Source organism: Trichechus manatus, unplaced genomic scaffold, assembly GCF_000243295.1.
Source record: "Trichechus manatus latirostris isolate Lorelei unplaced genomic scaffold, TriManLat1.0 scaffold00215, whole genome shotgun sequence".
Classification (NCBI taxonomy): Eukaryota; Metazoa; Chordata; class Mammalia; order Sirenia; family Trichechidae; genus Trichechus; species Trichechus manatus.
In genome coordinates, this window is record NW_004444151.1 from 2,381,668 (window position 1) to 2,400,121 (window position 18,454).

The window sequence follows — 18,454 nt, forward strand, 5'->3', positions numbered from 1 at the left end:
GTCTAATCTCTAAAATCTACAAGAAAATCCAACACATCTATAACAAAAAGACAAATAATCCAATTTAAAAATGGGCAAAGGAAATGAACAGACATTTCACCAAAGAAGACATTCAAGCAGCCAAAAGACACATGAGGAAATGCTCACGATCACCAACCATTAGAGAAATGCAAATTAAAACCACAATGAGATACCATCTCACTACAGCATTACTGGCACAAATCAAAAAAGCTGGAAATAAATGTTGGAGAGGCTGCGGGGAGATCGGAACTCTTACGCACTGCCTGTGGGAATGCAAAATGATACAACCATTTTGGAAAATGATATGGCACTTCTTTAGAAAGCTAGAAAAAGAAATACCATATGATCCAGCAATCCCACTCCTAGGAAAATATCCTAGAGAAATAAGAGCCATCACTCGAATAGACATATGCACACCCCATGTTCATTGCAGCATTGTTCACAATAGCAAGAAGATGGAATAAACCTAGATGCCCATCAACAGATGAATGATAAACAAACTATGGTACATACACACAATGGAGTATTATGCAACAATAAAGAACAATGATGAATCTGTGAAGCATCTCATAACATGGATGAAACTAGGGGATATCATGCTGAGTGAAATAAGTCAATCATGAAAGGACAAATACTGTATGAGACCACTACTGTAAAAACTCATGAAAAAGTTTACACACAAAAAGAAACAATCTTGTTTGGTTACAAGGGATGTGAGGGATGGGGGTAATACTAAATAGACAATACATAAGTGGTAACTTTGGTGAAGTATAAGACAGTACACAATACTGGGGAAGCCAGCACTACTTGTACAAAGAAAGGTCACGGAAACTCCATATACACATCCAAACTCCCAGAGGGACCGAATTGCTAGACGAAGGGCTGTGGGGACCACGGTCTCGGGGAACATCTAGATCAATGGGCATAACACAGTTTATAAAGAAAATGTTCTACATTCTACCTTGGTGAGTAGCATCTGGGGTCTTAAAAGGCTGTGAGCAAGCATCTAAGATAGTCCACTGGTCTCACTCCTTTGGGAGCAAGGGAAAATGAAGAAAACAAGATACAACGGAAAGATTAGTCCAAGGACTAATGGATCACAACTACCACGTCCTCCAGTAGACTGAGTCCAGTACAGCTAGATGGTGCCCAGCTACCACCACTGACTGCTCTGACAGGGGTCACATTACAGGGTCCTGGACAGAGCTGGAGACAAATGTAGAATAAAATTCTAACTCACAAAAAAAGACCAGACTTACTGGCCTGACAGAGACTGGAGAAACCCCAAGACTATGGCCCCCGGACACCCTTTTAGCTCAGTAATGAAGTCACTCCCGAGGTTCACCGTTCAGCCAAAGATTAGACAGCCCCATGAAACAAAATGAGATTAATGGGGCACAACAGTCCAGGGACAAGGACTAGAGGTCAGGAGAGGACAGAGGAAATTTGGTAATAGGGAACCCAAGGTTGAGAACAGACAGTGTTGATATGTCATGGGGTTGTTAACCATTGTCATAAAACAGTATTTGTATTAACTGTTTAATGAGAAACTACATGTTCTGTAAACCTTCATCTAAAATACAACTTAAAAAAAAAAAAAAAACTGTGGGCTCACTTGCAACCTACAGAGTCGAAAAAGCCATTATTCAGTAGAACCAAATGAGGTTGAAATATAGAAATATGGGAGCTAGACAGAGGGAGACAGAAGCGGGACTTGGTGCAGTCCCTCAAATGGATTAGGGAGGGTTACTGTTACTTTCAACCAAAAACTTTCTGATTAACACAGTAACTACCACGTCTTGAGGTTTACTTTGTGCTGAAAATTGTGCTAAGCATTTTGCATACGTTAATTCATTTAGTCCTTGTTATGGATTGAATTGTGTCTCCCAAAAGGATATGTTGAAATCCTAACCCCTGGTACCTGTGAATGTGACCTTTGTTCAGAAAGAGGGCTTTTGAAGACATTATCAGTTAACATCAGGCCCTATGGAGTACGGTGGGTCCTAATCTAATCCGGGCAGTGTCCTTTTAAAAGAGGAGAGATAGACAGAGGAAGGATGGCCACATGAAGATGCATCTGTAAACCAAGGAATGCCTGGGGCATCCAGAAGCTGAGAGAGACAAGAACAGATCTTTACCTAGAGAATTCAGAGAGAGCATGGCCCTGCCCACACGTTGATTTGGACTTTAGTCTCCAGAACTGTGAGAAAATAAATTCCTGTTCTTATAAGCCACCTTATTTATAACATTTTTTGTTACAGCAGCCCTCACAAATGAATACTGTCCTTACAACTACTCTATTAGCTACATATTATTATCTTCATACAATAGAAAAAGATACTGAGGCTCAGAGAGGATAATTTACCTGAAGTTATAGGTTTAGCTAATTGCAGAACCAGAATTATTTTAGTTGGCCTGCTTTCAAAGCTCAAGCTCTTTTTCATTACAGAATACTATCTCCAAACTACCATTCTAACTCATATACTTCTTCCCAGCATGGAGAGAGTAGCCAATATGAGATTAAAACTGGCAGTTCATCGGGCCAGAAGAAATCATCTGTTTCTGGAGGCTACGTGATCTTGAGCTCCTGCCAGTAAATAGACAAGACCACTAACTCTATATTCTAATATATAAACTAAAGTGTTTTTAAAATAATGAGATTCAAGTAATAAGCAAAATAAAATATAGTAATTTCTGAAATTAAGATACAAGATTCTCATTTATTAGACAATATGCCAGTGAACCAAGATGTTCAATAAATTCTGATTTGCAGAAAAGAAACATCAGTTCAACGTTGACATTATTGTTTTTGTGTGCTGTTGAGTTGAATGGAAGCCTAATTTATATCCTACTATCTAGAGGACCCCTGGTGGCACAGTCATTAAGCGCTCCGCTGGTAACCACAAGGTCGGCAAGTTCCAACCCGCCAGGTGCTCCACGGGAGAAAGATGTGGCAGTCAGCTTCCATAAAGATTACAGCCTTGGAAACTCTAGGGGGCAGTTCTACTCTGCCCTTTAGGGTTGCTATGAGTCCCTGTTAGTCGGGTTTTTATGTACTAGATGCTAAGTGAGATACCAAATCAATAAAAGATATTTCCCCTACCTTATGGAAGCTACTTGGAGGAACAGAACATAGACACCTTAAGCAGCTTAGTATCACTCACCAGGGACGCACATTGTTATTAAATTTATGAATCATAAAAGCATATGTTTTAGCGATTCAGATGGTGGTAAAATTAGTGTTTGCTGGAGGGGACAGTGAAAGCCTTGTGGGAAATGTAATGGAATCTTTAAGGGTAAGCAGGAAATGTAAAGGGCAAGAGAGATGCAAGTGGCGTTTTCAACCACCTTATTTCATTTATCAAGTTATTTAGGGAGCCAGCTTAAAAGTTGTAATAGAGAGCCATGTGTCAAGTGCTGAGAGAAGGAACATTGCAGAAGTGACAGGAGCAAGAAATACAAAGTATATCCAAAGAATATTGTCAGAAATTGGATAAAGGAGATAACAGAATAGATAGAATTAACAATGATTTCAAATTAAAGATCTAGGTCTCGGTCAAAGTTATTTTCTTAAAATAACAGAATAAATTAATCCACCACTTGAGCAGCACAAAGGACAAGAGGACAAAGAGACTGGATAGTGCTTTATACAGTGTCTTTCTTTAAAAAGTAAACAAGATAAGAAATAAGAAACAATCAGAACCTTCAAGGAAGGTTCCCCATAGATCATCTCTTCTCCCAGTCGTCCCCCATTCCAGTAAACGGTACCACCCCTCACCTAGTTTCTCAGCTCAAAAATTTTAGAGTGACGTTTGACTCTGGTCTTTTTCTTTCACCCAATATTCAATCCATCAGTAGATCATGTTCCCTCTGTCTTCAATATGTCTTTAATCACGTCTTTCCTCCTCTATCACTGCCACCCTAATCTAAGCCATTATCTTATCTCACCTAAAATATTCTCATGACTTCTTAACAATTAGTCCCTCTACTTTTACTCTTGTACCCCACCCCCATCCCCAACAGTTAATTCTCCACACAGCAGAAATCAGATAAAAGCAGAAATCAAACCATGCCACTGCCCTTTTAAAATCTGCCGTGGTTAGGAGAAATCTAAAGCTTTTATCATGGGGTTGACTGATAAAACAAACAAAAGAAATCAAACCCATTGCTGTCCAGTCGATTCTGATTCATAGCGACCCTACAGGACAGAGCAGAACTGCCATAGGGTTTCCAAGGAGAAGCTGGTAGATTCAAACTGCTGATCTTTTGGTTAGCAGCCATAATTTCAAAGAATTCATGGTTACCCTTAAAAGGCTCACAAGTAAAACATATATCTAACACTTAAAACGAGTAAAAAAACAAATTCTTTGTGTCTAAGTATAACTTGTCTTGACATAAGTGCAATCCAAAATAGCCAACATTTTTATTTAACAGTATCCTTAAAAGTCAACTGGTGCAAACAGTAATAAAGAATACTCCAATGTACGGATAAATGTATATTACAACATAGAACAAAAGAAAATAAATTTTTCCTCAAAATACCTTGCTAAGCTTACTTTGCTTGGCATTAGGTTGGCAGTCAGAATTGAGAGTAAGCTTATGAAGTTAACATGAAACTTGTCCTCTGAAGGTTTTACTCTAATATTCTTTATAAAATTAAATCATATTATACACAAATGAATTCAATTCTCTAATTCTGCTGGTGAAAATTTATAAAGGGGTCCAAGTAAAATCTGCTGACTTCATAATATATGACAAAGTGTTAAACTGACTTTCAACATAAGGAAGATTGTAGAGTAGGGTTTAAAGAAATAGTTTGTATAAGGTCTGCAGTTTAGTTTATAATACTGTACTGTCATGGATTGAATTGTGTCCCCCAAAAAATGTGTGTAGCAACTTGGCTAGGTCATGATTCCCAGTATTGTATGACTGTGTTATCTGATGTGATTTCCTTATGTGTTGTAAACTCTATCACTATGATGAGATTATATGTGATCTCCTCATGTGTTGTAAATTCTATCACTGTGATGAGGTTATACTGATGAGGTTGACAAGATTACCGTCTTAATGCAATCTCTTTTGAGATATAAAAGACAGAAGCGAGCAGAGACACACAGGAACCTCATACCACCAAGAAAGCAGTGCTGGGAGCAGAGCGCGTCCTTTGGACCTGAGGTCCCAGATTAAAGGAAGACTGATGACATAGACTTTCCTCCAGAGCTGACAGAGAGAAAGCCTTCTCCTGGAGCTGATGCCCTGATTTTGGACTTGTAGCCTACTGGACTGTGACAGAATAAACTTCTCTTTGCTAAAATCATCCACTTGTGGTATTCCTGTTACAGCAGCACTAGATGACTAAGACATGTACCAATATCAGTCTTGGTTTTAATTATATTCTGTAGTTATGTAAGATGTCACCAGGAAAAGCTGAATGAAGTGTACATGGAAATTCTATTTTTGCAACTTCTTTTAAGTCTTAAATTGTTTCAAAATTTTAAAAAAGGAGTTTTGGGTTTGTTCTTAAAGTTTTTTTTTTAATTGTTCTTTAGATGAAGGTTTATAGAACAAATAGTTTCCCATTAAACAGTACACATATTGTTTTAAGACAATGGTTAACAACCCCATGACATGCCAACACTGTCCCTTCTCAACCTTGGGTTCCCTATTACCAGCTTTCCTGTCCCCTCCTGCCTTCTAGTCCTTGTTCCTGGACTGTTGTGCCCCATTAGTCTCATTTTGTTTTATGGGGCTGTCTAATCTTCGGCTGAACGGTGAACCTCAGGAGTGTCTTCCTTACTGAGTTACAAGGGTGTCCGGGGACCATAGTCTCAGGGTTTTTCCAGTCTCTTTGTCAGGCCAGTAAGTCTGGTCTTTTGTTGTGAGTTAGAATTTTGTTCTACATTTTTCTCCCACTCTGTCCAGGATCCTCTGTTGTGATCCTGGTCAGAGCAGTCAGTGGTGGTAACCGGGCACCATCTAGTTGTACTGGACTCAGTCTGGTGGAGGCCGTGGTAGTTGTGGTCCATTAGTCCTTTGGACTAATCTTTCCCTTGTATCTTGTTCTCTTCATTCTCCCTTGCTCCCAAAGGGGTGAGACCAGTGGAGTATCTTAGATGGCTGCTCACAGGCTTTTAAGAACCCAGAGTCTACTCACCAAGGTAGAATGTAGAACATTTCCTTTATAAACCGTGTTATGCCAACTGAGCTGGATGTTCCCCGAGATTATGGTCTCCACAGCCCTCTGCCCAGCAATTTGGTCCCTCAGGGAGTTTGGATGTGTCTATGGAGCTTCCATGACCTTTCCTTGTACAAGTTGTGCTGGCTTCCCCAGTATTGTGTACTGTCTTACCCTTCACCAAAGTTACCACTGACCTATTGTCTATTTAGTATTTCCTCCCATCCTTCCCATCCCTTGCAACCAAAAAAGATTGTTTCTTTTTGTGTAAACTTTTTCATGAGTTTTTACAGTCGTGGTCTCATACAATATTTCTCCTAAAAAAAGAAGTTTTTTAAAAAAGAAAGAAACGGTTTGCAGATATCCATAAAATGAACATAATATGCTAATTATGCATCATCCATATAGACTTATTAAAGTACTCCTTCTCAAGACTGATGTTAAGAAATTTTGTTTTTTAATATTTGTAATATATAGAACACAAGCAATGAGATCAGACAAACTAGGGTAAAAATCTAGCCTCAGGAACTTCTAGTTTTATGAACTTAGGATACTTAACTTGTCTAGCCTCAGTTTCCATACCTGTAAAATGCAGATAATAATGCCTAATTTATTGCATTGAAGATTTAAATGAGATAATGTATGTAAAATGTTTATTAGACATAGAGTAAGCCCACATGACAAGAACTCAGTAAATGGTAGCTAGTTAATTACTATGGATACTTCTAATTAATAAAATTGAGTTTCTTTCAAAATAGCCTGTAGCGTAGACTCTGAATGAGGTTTTTAACACATTCTTATAGGAAAAATCTATTCATATGGCTCCTGCCAATCTCCAACTTACTAACCTTACAACTACAATTAAAGTTTCTTATTGATCACTGTTAAAAATGCCTGCTTCACCAATCCTTTTGGGTGTCACAAAGGCACCTCAAACTCCACATAACCAAATCTGAATTCATAATCTTTTCCCCAAAACTTGGTTATCCTCTAGTGAAGGGCACTGCCATCCATCTATGCAAACCAGAAACCAAAAAGCAGTGTTAACACTGCCCTCTCCCTCACTGCTCGTATTCAATCCACCTTGTACGTTTTATCGCCTGTCTCTAAATGTGCTCAGTTCTCTCCATTTCCATTGCTGCTCCTGACTACAAGTTGTTTGGACTGCTAACTGATGTCCCTGATCTACTTTTGCCCTCTCTCCAGTTGTTCACTGTGTAGATGCGGTGATGTTTTCAGAAATACAAACATGATTACAAGTGCTACCTCCCACCCATTGTTGCTGCTGTTGTTAGTTGCTGTTGAGTTGGCTCAGACTCCCACCTATACTACACCCTTTAACACACTGCAAGAACTTCAGGGTAAAAACAAAAATTTTTGCTATTACCAATGAATATGAGCCTGACCCTTAGCACAGCAAGTACTAGTCAGACCTGGTGCACAGCGAGTACTTGCAACCCTCCTCATGTTAGTCCCGTGCTCTCTGCTTCAGCCATGTGGCTTTCTTTATCCCTCACGTTCTCCATTCTCCCTCCCACTACAAAATCACCTCTCTGGAAACTGCTTCTCAATCTGTGCTGACTCTTCCTCTGTCATCTTCTAAAAAGTTTCCACATAACTCGTATCTCATTCCCAGACTCCAGTCTTCTCCCCTACCCATATCCTCTCCATCAGCAACATCATTCTATTTCCAAGACGACCCCCTATCATTTTTCCCCTGAGCCTTAAGTTATTTCTCTAATTGCCTTCTTGATATCTCCACTTGATGTCTACTGGCCATCTCCAGTTTAGCATATCCCAAGCAGGATTCCTTGCCATCCTCCACCCTGACAAACCTGTTCTGCTTCATGTATCCCCATCTTAGTGCATGTTTCCACCATTCACTAGGTTGCTCAATCAAAAGTACTCTTTCCTTATCTCAGCATTCAATTCATCAGCATGTCCAGTCAATTCCATCTTTCAAACACATCTGAAATTCATCTCTCCTTTCCATCTCCACTGCTTCCTCCATAGTCCTAGCTACCATGATTTCTGGCATGAACTGGCTCCTTCTGATACCCCAGCTTCCCTCACAATCCATCATCTACAGAGCAGACAGGGTGGTTTTTTTTTAAACATACATTGGATTCCTTCACTCTCCTACTTAAAATTCTTGAGTGGTTTTCCCTTGGACCTCTCATGGACTGAACAAGGCCCTATATAACTTGGCACCAGTCATGAAATACAACTCTCCTTGTGCTCACTCTGCTCCAGCTACAGTGACATCCTTCCTGTCCTCACCACAGACCACCTTGGGGAAGATGCTGGATATCCTTTCCTGGGGCACTCTTGCCCGTTCTCATCATACAGCTGGCTCCTTCTCATCCTTCAGATGTTGGCTCAAATTTCCCTTCTTCCAAGAGGCCTTCACTGTCCATTCAATCTGAAAGCTTGCACCTCACATCCTCCACTTATTTTCCATTTTATCACCCAGATTATTTTATAATCTGCAACTGTGTTGTTTTTGTTTCAGTATTTACTTGTTTATTGTCTATCTCTCCCCACTAAGATGTAAGCTCTCAGAAGACAGGAATCTCATCTAATTTGCCTCTATATCTCTACTGCTTAGAAGCAAACCTGGTGCACAGCAAGTACTAGTCAAATATCTGTTGAATGATTGAATGGTGTTTGCTCTGGCTACAGCACTCTTTCAACATAGCCCTACTTTGCTTAATCAACACCCACTCATCTTCCTTTCAACCCTATGAAATCACTCTCTAGAGAGGTCTTCTCTGCCCTCCCTGACTGCCTCAAACTCCCGTATTCATATGTCTTTGGAATCTTAGCTACCTCTCCTTCATAGCATTTATCACATGTGCGATTTTATATCTATTTTATCTTTATTTGATTAATGTCTGAGGGCAGGGCCATGTGCAGTTTGACTCTTCCTTGTATCTCCAGATCATAACTCCGTGTTTGACACAGGATAAGCACTCACAAAATTTTATTGAATAAATAAATAATTTAAAATAACCACAAAAGTAATAACTACTCTCTGAAGAAATTTTGTACATAGAGAAAAGCATACCAAAGAAGTAGTTACCTATCATCTCACTACCAGGGGCAATTGCTGTGTGATATCAACTTGATGGCAACTAGTTTTGGTTTTTTATGCCTTTCCAGACATTTACCTATTCACATATATGCATACAAAAGTATTTTTATTGATTTTATTTACAAAACTAGGGTGATAGTATTAATTCGCACCTGAATGTCCACATCTCCTCCTCTTTTTCATCGTCTCTAATTTGAAGTTCAAAAATGATATTTCATTGCTGTTTCAATTAATGTTTACTTTGATTCTAGAAAGGATGGATATTTTTTCCATATGTTTCTTAGTCGAACATATGTTTCTTTTGTGTCTCATGTATTCATACCATTAGCAATTATTCTTCTGGTGTGTTCATAATTTTTTTTTTTTATTCCTAAGAGTTCTTTACATATAAAATGTTAGTCTTCCATCTGTAATATTGTTACAGAAACTTTCCATTTTATAATTTTCATTTACATTTAGCTATTGACATGGAGAAATTTTGAGTTTTTTTTTTTGTGTGTGTTCTCAAATCTCTTAGTTCTTGTCTTTATGGTTTTTGCCTTTCTCGTTATGATCAGAAAGATCTTCCCTAGTTTAAGATTACATAATATTTACTTAAATTTTCTTTAAGTTATTTTATGGTTTTAATTTTTTACATTCTTTTTTTAATCCATCTGTAATTTATTTTTGAGTAAAACATAGAGTGAGAATCTAATTTTATATTTCCAATTATTCTAGCACAGATTAATACCACATGCCTGAGTCTGTTTCTATGCTTTCTCTTCTGATGATGATAAAAAAAAAATCCATTGCCATCAAGTTGATTCTGACTCATAGCGACCCTATAGGACAGAGTAGAACTGTGCCATAGGGTTTCCAAGGCTGTACATCTTTACCTAAGCAGACTGCCACATCCTTCTCCTACAGAACCACTGGTGGGTTTGAACCACTGACCTTTTGGTTAACAGCTGAGTGCTTAACCACTGTGCCACGAGGGATCCTTAGCTTTCTTATAGTCTTAATTTAATAAGTGTTTAGCCCAAGAATGTATGTTGAATCTATAAATGACTTTTTGTTTTCTGCCCAGATAATCATGTTTTAAAACTTTATGTCTAGTGTTAAGATAAATTATATTAATGGATTACTTCATTATGAACCATCCTTGTTTACTTGAATTGTAAATCGTGACTTTTTTTTTCTTCTAATGCATTATTGCGTTTCATTTGTTGCTGTTTTATTTAGGGCTTTTTATATTATATTTACAATTGGATGTTGTCTTAGTTTGCTTTTTTTTTTTTTTTTTAGTTGTTTTTAGCAACTGTTTTAAAAATTAGTTTTATGCTTACTTCCTAAAATTAATAGAGAAGCTTGACATATTTTCCTATGCTATGGGATACATTATATAACACTGGAAGTGTCTGATTTGAATGACTGAAAGAACTTGATATAAATTTGAGCCAAATATATTCTTGGGAGTAAACCTTTGATAACTTCATGTTTTTCACTATTATTGATTCTTTCAGTATTACTCTACTTTAGATAATTATGATAATTTATATTCCTATAAATAATTCATTTTTCTCAAAAGTTTCTAAATGACAACGTAAAACCCCCAAAAACCAAACAAACAAACCCGTTGCCTTCGAGTTAACTCTGATTCATAGCAACCCTGTAGGACAGAGTAGAACTGCCCCATACGGTTTCCAAAGAGCGGCTGGTGGATTCAAACTGCCAACCTCTTAACCACTAAGCTACTAGGGCTCCTAATGACAACATATAGATATACACATTTTTATACTACAATTTTAATCTCTTCTGTACTTAATTTGAATTCTTAGTTCTGATTTTATATACTGTTTTCTTTGTATGATTAAAGTAGTTAAATATTAAGCCACTATCCCTTTAAAACAAATTCAAGTCTATTTCCTACTTTCTAATTCACTAATGTCTGCCTTCATCCTGCACTGACTGATTCGATTAGGTTTACTGATTATTTTGCATCTGGTTTCTCATATTGACAGCTTAGTGTCTTTATTTCTGTAATTTCTTATTCAACAATGAAAGCATTTAATATGATGGCACGTTTGGCCACAACTCATGTATAGTGCTCTTATCGTTGTTACTTCTCATGTATTCTGTAGATAAAGTTTTGAATTTCTTTTCGATGTAAAAGTTATTTAGGAGGAGTTTTCTTTTTATCTTGTAAGAGATTAAGATTTTTGGTTTATATGTTGTTTTAATCTTTATGCTTATTATATTGTGATTGTATCCTATATCATTTCTTTTTATTAAAATTTATTAAAATAATTAAATTTAATTAAATAGTAATTTAGTAAAAGAATTATCATATTTATTAAATACAATAATTAAACTAAATATAATTCATAATAATTTTATTATATATAATTTCCATTTATACACACACATACTGTAAATAGTCCATTGGCAGTGAAAATGTGTATAATCTCTGGTTCTGAGGTAAAGAGTTTGATAGCTATATAAATTAAATTGACTTTATTATTTATAGTTTTGATGTTTTCTATAGCTTTTTAAACCTAATTAAACAGTTAAGAATTGAAAGTTGTTCTTGTTGTTAGATGCCGTTGAGTCAGTTCTAACTCATAGTGACCCTAGGTACAACAGAACAAAACACTACCTGGTCCTGCGCCATCCTCTCAATCATTGCTATGTTTGAGCCCATTGTTGTAGCCACTGTGTCAATCCATCTTGCTGAGGGTCTTCCTCTTTTTTGCTGACCTTCTACTTTATCAGGCATGATGTCTTTCTCCAGGGATTGGTCCCTCCTGATAACATGCCCAAAGTACGTGAGACCAAGTCTCACCATCCTGGCGTCTAAGGAGCCCTCTGGCTGTACTTCTTCCAAGACAGATTTGTTCATTCTTCTGGCAGTCCATGGTATATTCAATAAGCAACATCATATAAACAATGAACCAATAAGCAATGTCATGATAAAGGGAGAAAATACTGAAGTTGTCAAGGATTTCATGTTATTTGGATCCACAATCAACACCCATGGAAGCAGCGGTCAAGAAATCAAACAACATATTGCATTGGGAAAATCTGCTGCAAAAGACCTCTTTAAAGTGTTCTAAAGCAAAGATGTCACCCTGTGGACTAAGGTGCGCCTGACCCAAGCCACAGTATTTTCAATTGCCTCATATGCATGTGAAAGCTGAACAATGAATAAGGAAGACCGAAGAAGAACTAATGTATTTGAATCATGGTGTTGGCGAAGAATGTTGAATATTCCCTGGACTGCCAGAAGAACTGAAACAGGTAAGTAAAAGTCTTTCATTACTATTTGTTTCTGTCAATTCTCGTCATATTTCTGAGAGATTTTGCTTTATATATTTCTATATTATGTTAGCTGATATAGAAGTTTCCTGACTGTTAAAGTTTCTCTGGAGAATGAAGTCTTTATTAATCTAAAATGTATTTATTTGACCAATTTTATACCTTTATTTTGATTTTTACTTTTTTGTTAATAATTTTGAGGCTTCTGCTTCCATTTAAATGATTCACTTTTATCCAATATTAAACTTTCAACTTTTTCTGAATTGGTTTTAAGTTTACCTCTGGTAAAAAAAATATATATATATGACTACATTTTAATTTTCAACCTCTTTTTTCAATACAGGATCATTTCAGTAAGTATATTTTGTTTCTATAATTGGTGGATTTATTCTTATTTCTGTTATCTTTTATAGGCTTTTGTTTTTGTTCTCTTACTATTTCATTTTCTTTTCTTTTCCTATTTTACTAGTTATTTTATAATTTCTTTCATTCCTTTTTCCTTGGTGATTTGGAAGGCATACATTCTATTTTCCTGCCGTTCCTAGGTGGCGCAAATAGTTAAGCATTCAACTACTAGCTGAAAGGTTGGCGGTTCAAATCCAGCCAGAGGCCTGGGAAATCTGCTTCAGAAAGGCCACAGCCTTGAAAACACTGGAGCAGGTGTACTCTGCACATATGGGGTCGTCATGACTCAGAATCTACTCGATGGCAAATAAAAGCTATTTTAAAAAATATATATTCTATTTTAAATTCTGGTAGGGAATAAATTGATTCATATTTACTTCCTATAGCTGAAAGTCCCACAGGAATTTATGTCCCATTTTCAGTTTCTTATCACTATAGTCCCAGATTTTAAACCTACATTTTGTATCTGAGAATTATTAACTTTTCAGATTTTATGTACTTTATTTTTCAAAAGAAAATTACTAGAATTTGTCTTGTTTAATACCCATATTTACAGCATGTTATATTTAAATTATTTCAATGCTCACCATCAGTCCTTTATGCTATTCTTATTCTTGAATTTTAAATTCAGGTTAATGTCTTGATTAGAATTATTACATTTTTCGACTTCTTTCAAAGCAAAGAATATGTTTTTTTTTTTTTGCTTTCACATGTTAATGGTTCTTAGCAGAGTATCTAATTCTTCAGTCATAATCCTTTTTTCTTAAATGTTTGTAGATGTAGCACTACAATCTTCCTACAGTTAGTGCTGCAGAGGAGAATTCTAAAGTTAGCAAGCTTTACTTTCCCCTCTGTTTTTCTTTTTTTTCTTTTACTATGAGGATATGTAACAATTATTATTCTTAACACCGATCTGTTCAAGCTAAATTTAACTACTCTCAGCTTTGCTATGCGTATTTTCAGTTATAGTTTTTTATTATTTTTTTTGTTGTAGTTATTCTAGTCTCTTACTAAAGAAGAATAATTTCCTACGTGTGACTTTCCATTTCCTGTTGTCTGTTTCTAATACCTTCTCTTTCATCATGTTTTTCGCTCAGTTTTTGTCTTCCACGTTCAGGTAGTGCTCTAGTTTATTCTTCGTATTAGCTATTCAATTTGATGTAGTAGTGATTCTGTCCTTTACTGCCTCTGACGCATTATTAAATTCTGTTATTGCATCTTAAATTCCATAAGTTTCCTCATATGCTTCATCTCACTACCATTTTACTTCTGTCTCTCCCTAAACCAGCTACCTTTTCACCTCCGACTATTGTGTTTTCACGCCATCTTTTATCTCTTGCCTCATAGAATCTAGATGTTTTGGGATTTTATGAACAGTAAACAAGTATCATCTTAAGTATACTCCTGGAATAAACTATGTTCCTCCCCTGTCTTTACTTGCTATGTTCTCCTTCTATTACAACATAGAGATTACTTTTGTCCCTTTAGTCCCTTATTTTTCTATTTATTCATCCTGAATTATGATTCTTAATCAATTATGATTCTTAATTTAATTTCATGTTGTAACCAAACCTCAAGCAGAAGCAAAATAAAATGAAAAAAACAAATACATTCCTAACTTACTCTTATTTCCTACCTCTCATTTCCTGAAGCAATGTCAGCTCCAAGATGTGTCCAGGGTTTCTTAGGATAAGCACCGTGAAGCTGAACTTTTCCATAAACCCCTGAAAATAGAAGGCACAACATATGAGTAGGAAAATCTTTCAGACGGATTAAGGGACACACAAGTAAAATGCATTCCTGAGGTTAATGTGCAAAATATATGTTGTAGAAACTATATATGAATGTGTCCACTTTATCAGAAAATGAAAAAGTGCTCTATTTTACATCAGGTCAAATCTATCTCAGATGGCTGTGAAACTGAGGGTCTATAGAGAAATGAATGCTATACCACATCATACTCATTTAAAAGCTGAGAAATAGACCACTCTAATGGCTAACTGGGAGTTCCTGGGTAGTGTAAACCATTAATGTGCTCTGCTGCTAACTGAAAGGTTAGAGGTTCAAATCCACCCAAAGGAGCCTAAGAAGAAAGGCCTGGTGATCTACTTCCAAAAAATCAGACACTGAAAACCCTGTGGAGCACAGTTCTACTCTGACACACAGGGGGTCACCATGAGTTGGAACTGATTTGATGGCAACTGGTATTTTTATTTATAGTTGATAGCATAGACTTTTACTCCAGACTTTGGTGTCTGACCAGTCTGGATACAAATCCGAGATCTGGATATATAGATACAGAACTTGGAGATATATATGTATATATAAAGTTGTGAGTTCTTCTGCATACTGTTCATCCTCTCTGAGCCTTAATTTTTGACATTTGTAAAACAGACACTGCTCATAGGGGAGCTGGTAAATGAAATAATAAATGTAGATTACCTAGAAGATGAGTGCCTGGCATTTAGTAGATGCTCTATGAATCAGAAGCACACACATACACACACACACACACACACACACACACACACATACACATTTATTTCATTTTTAATACATATTATAGTATATTCTTACCAATTGTTCCTGCGTCAATATGAATTCCATTGAAACGGTCACAAAAAACTCCCTCTGAAGCCCGAAGCACAATCAGAAGCTTTTGTTCTTTTTTTAATGGATTATCTAAAGCACCTGTTTGCAAAGGAAAGTACATCATTCAAAGTAATTTGAAATTAAAAGAAATAGAGAGGGAAAATTGTGATGTAATTTCAGGAATGCCAAAGTGGATAATATAAAATAGACATGGACAAGAGTCAATAGTCATACAGATGAAATAAGAGAAAAAAATGAGATACATTAAACTTCTCTGTGGGAGATTGAATTCCTGTTCAGCAGTATTCATTCTTCTTTTTTATTAGGGCAGAGTATACTGTCCTGAGCTACCAATATTTAGCCTAGTCATGTAACTTGCTTTGGCCAATGGAATTTGGAGAGAAGTGGCAGTATGCCATTAGCTCTGAGCTGAAGCTTTAAGAGGCTTAGCAAGTTTCTACCAGACTTCTTTCAGTGTGCTTTTCCACGGACAAACACATTCTCTAAATAGCCTCTAGTCCTTGAATGAGGAGACATATGAAGCAGACCTTAATAGACCTGGGGCCTAGTCCAGCTGAGACTAACGTAAATATTTGTCGTAAGCCACTGAAATTTGGGGATTCTTTGTTACTCACCATCATTATAGCAAAACCTGACTGATATACTGTCTATGGCTAGATTCTCAAATTGCTTTACATGCATTTTAGCATTTAATCCTTATAACAAACCTAAGGAAGTACTATTTTTATCTCAATTTTAAATGTTCATAAGGAAGTTTAAAGGTTAAAAGACTTATCCAAATTTTTCCAGCTAGTAAGAGTCTGGATTTGAACAAAGTTCTGTTTATGCTAAGTGTTTTGTTAAACAAGTAATAGATTATTTTCTAAGCCTAAATTCTTTTAGTGGTGTAAGGACAAACCCATTAACAGTATGCCCTGGTTGCACAGTGGTTAAGCACTCAGCTGCTAACAGAAAGGTCAGCAGTTCGAACCCACCAGCCACTCCGTGGGAGAAAGATGTGACAATGTGACAATCTGCTTCCGTAAAGATTACAGCCTTGGAAACCTTAGGGGGCAGTTCTACTCTGTCCTATAGGGTTGCTATGAGTCAGAATTGATTTGAGGGCACACAATAACAACAACAACTCAGACAGCAGTTAGTAATTAAACTCTGATTTTATACCACTGATGTAAACAGTGCAGTTTGGTCACTTTCATAGTCTGACAATTGTTTGGGGAATTTGCTGAAATAGTGAGTATGGACCTAGAGAAGGTTATTTTCATTGGAAAATATATCTGAGAGTAAGGAAGGTAATAAATGAGATCAATTTTTCAAAAAGTAACTAGTGAGAAGGTAATCCTCAAACTACATATACTGCTTCAGACAGGTTCACAAAAACCACCTTATATCAACGCAACATTTTTAAGTTAGAAATTCCTTTTAAAATACAGGCATTCCCTGGGTTATGAACGAGATCTGTTTCTGTCTTTAAGTGGAATTTGTAGGTAAGTTGGAACAGGTACATACAGTACTTATTTAGTGTGAGTTAATCAAATGTCTGTCTTAGTATATAGTATATATTTTATAGTGGCTAAGAGCTTGTCTGTTAACCAAAAGGTCAGTAGTTCGAATCCACCAGTCGCTCCTTAGAAACTCCATAGGGCAGTTCTACTCTGTCCTATAGGGTCCCTAAGAGTCGAATCCACTCGACGGCAACAGGTTGTTTTTTTTTTTGATGCATATGAAACACTTAAGAAACACTTCTAAACCAAGTAATGTTTTCGTGAGTGTCACAAAGTAAAGTGTGCATTCATTATTACAAACCACTGTATTTAACTCAAATTTTTAATATAATATGTTTTATGGCAGTCTGTTCTTAAGTACAAGTTGCCCATAATAAGTAGGATATTCTTAAGCTAGGGACTTACTGTAATAGGCTTTATGAGTTTATTGTTACAAGTTGTCCAAAAGTTGGTCATTCGTAACCTGGGGGCTGCCTATAACCAAAAATGAGGTTGCCAAATACAGTAAAGATTACGGCCTAGGAAACCCTACGGGGCAGGTCTACTCTGTAATATAGGGTCTCTATGAGTCAGAATAGACTCGACGGCACACAACAAAACCCCCAGTTGGCATGTGATATATACCTGGATAGCCAAAAGGCTAATTGCAAGCTTATGACCTACTACATATCTATCTTTACAGTCCAGCCTTCACATGCATTACTCTAGTAGGGACTGTTGAAAGCTGGACCCAGAGAAGTACGCAAATCTGCCTAAGGTCATACAGTAAGTCAATGAATGAGCAAGGACTAGAACACACAGCCTGTGCTTTTCCGGTGAGGAGCTGAATGTACTGCCGTCACTCTGTGTAGGTAATGCCAGTCCCCAACTGAGCCCCTAATGTAACGTCTCAGCCAAAATAAGGATGTGCTAGAGCAGAAAGAAGGGAAGCAGGGGAAGAGGAGAATGTTAAAGCAAATGTGTGTGGTGTAGCTCTTATCTTGCAGTTATAAGTCTGTCCAGTAAGCTGTTCTCCAACTGTGATTTCATTTATTTCACGGAGGGTAGTTTAGAGTCTTGCGGGGAAAAAATGGCCTAGCACTAAACAGATAGTAGAGAGAAAAAAGTAGGACAGTTTTTGCCCTAGAGACATGTATGTAGAATCCCACAAAAAGAGTTCAGTGTTCCTCTCAAAGCAGAGATTAAATCAATTATGCAACCCAAAACTACAGCACATGTGGAGCTTTTGCAGAAAGCCTGGGCAAAATTAGTCAGCCTACCATGATCTTTTGGTATGTGCGATGACCAGAGTTTGGATTCTTTTTTTGCAACTTGGGGGAAGGGAAAGATGGAGGAGAGGGACTGAGAAGA

The 18,454-nt window shown here is 36.9% G+C and overlaps 1 protein-coding gene across 1 annotated transcript in view; it reads right to left on the reverse strand.

The window, feature by feature from the left end:
* The window catches only part of LOC101361563 (PKHD1, fibrocystin/polyductin), a 413,510-nt gene that overhangs the window by 18,492 nt on the left and 376,564 nt on the right, over positions 1-18,454 (reverse strand). The window contains exons 42-43 of the mRNA XM_023742674.1: positions 15,567-15,680; positions 14,626-14,713 (exon numbers count right to left, since the gene is read on the reverse strand). Of these exons, the coding sequence (XP_023598442.1) occupies positions 14,626-14,713; positions 15,567-15,680 (202 nt within the window). The remainder of the gene's footprint in view (positions 1-14,625; positions 14,714-15,566; positions 15,681-18,454) is intronic.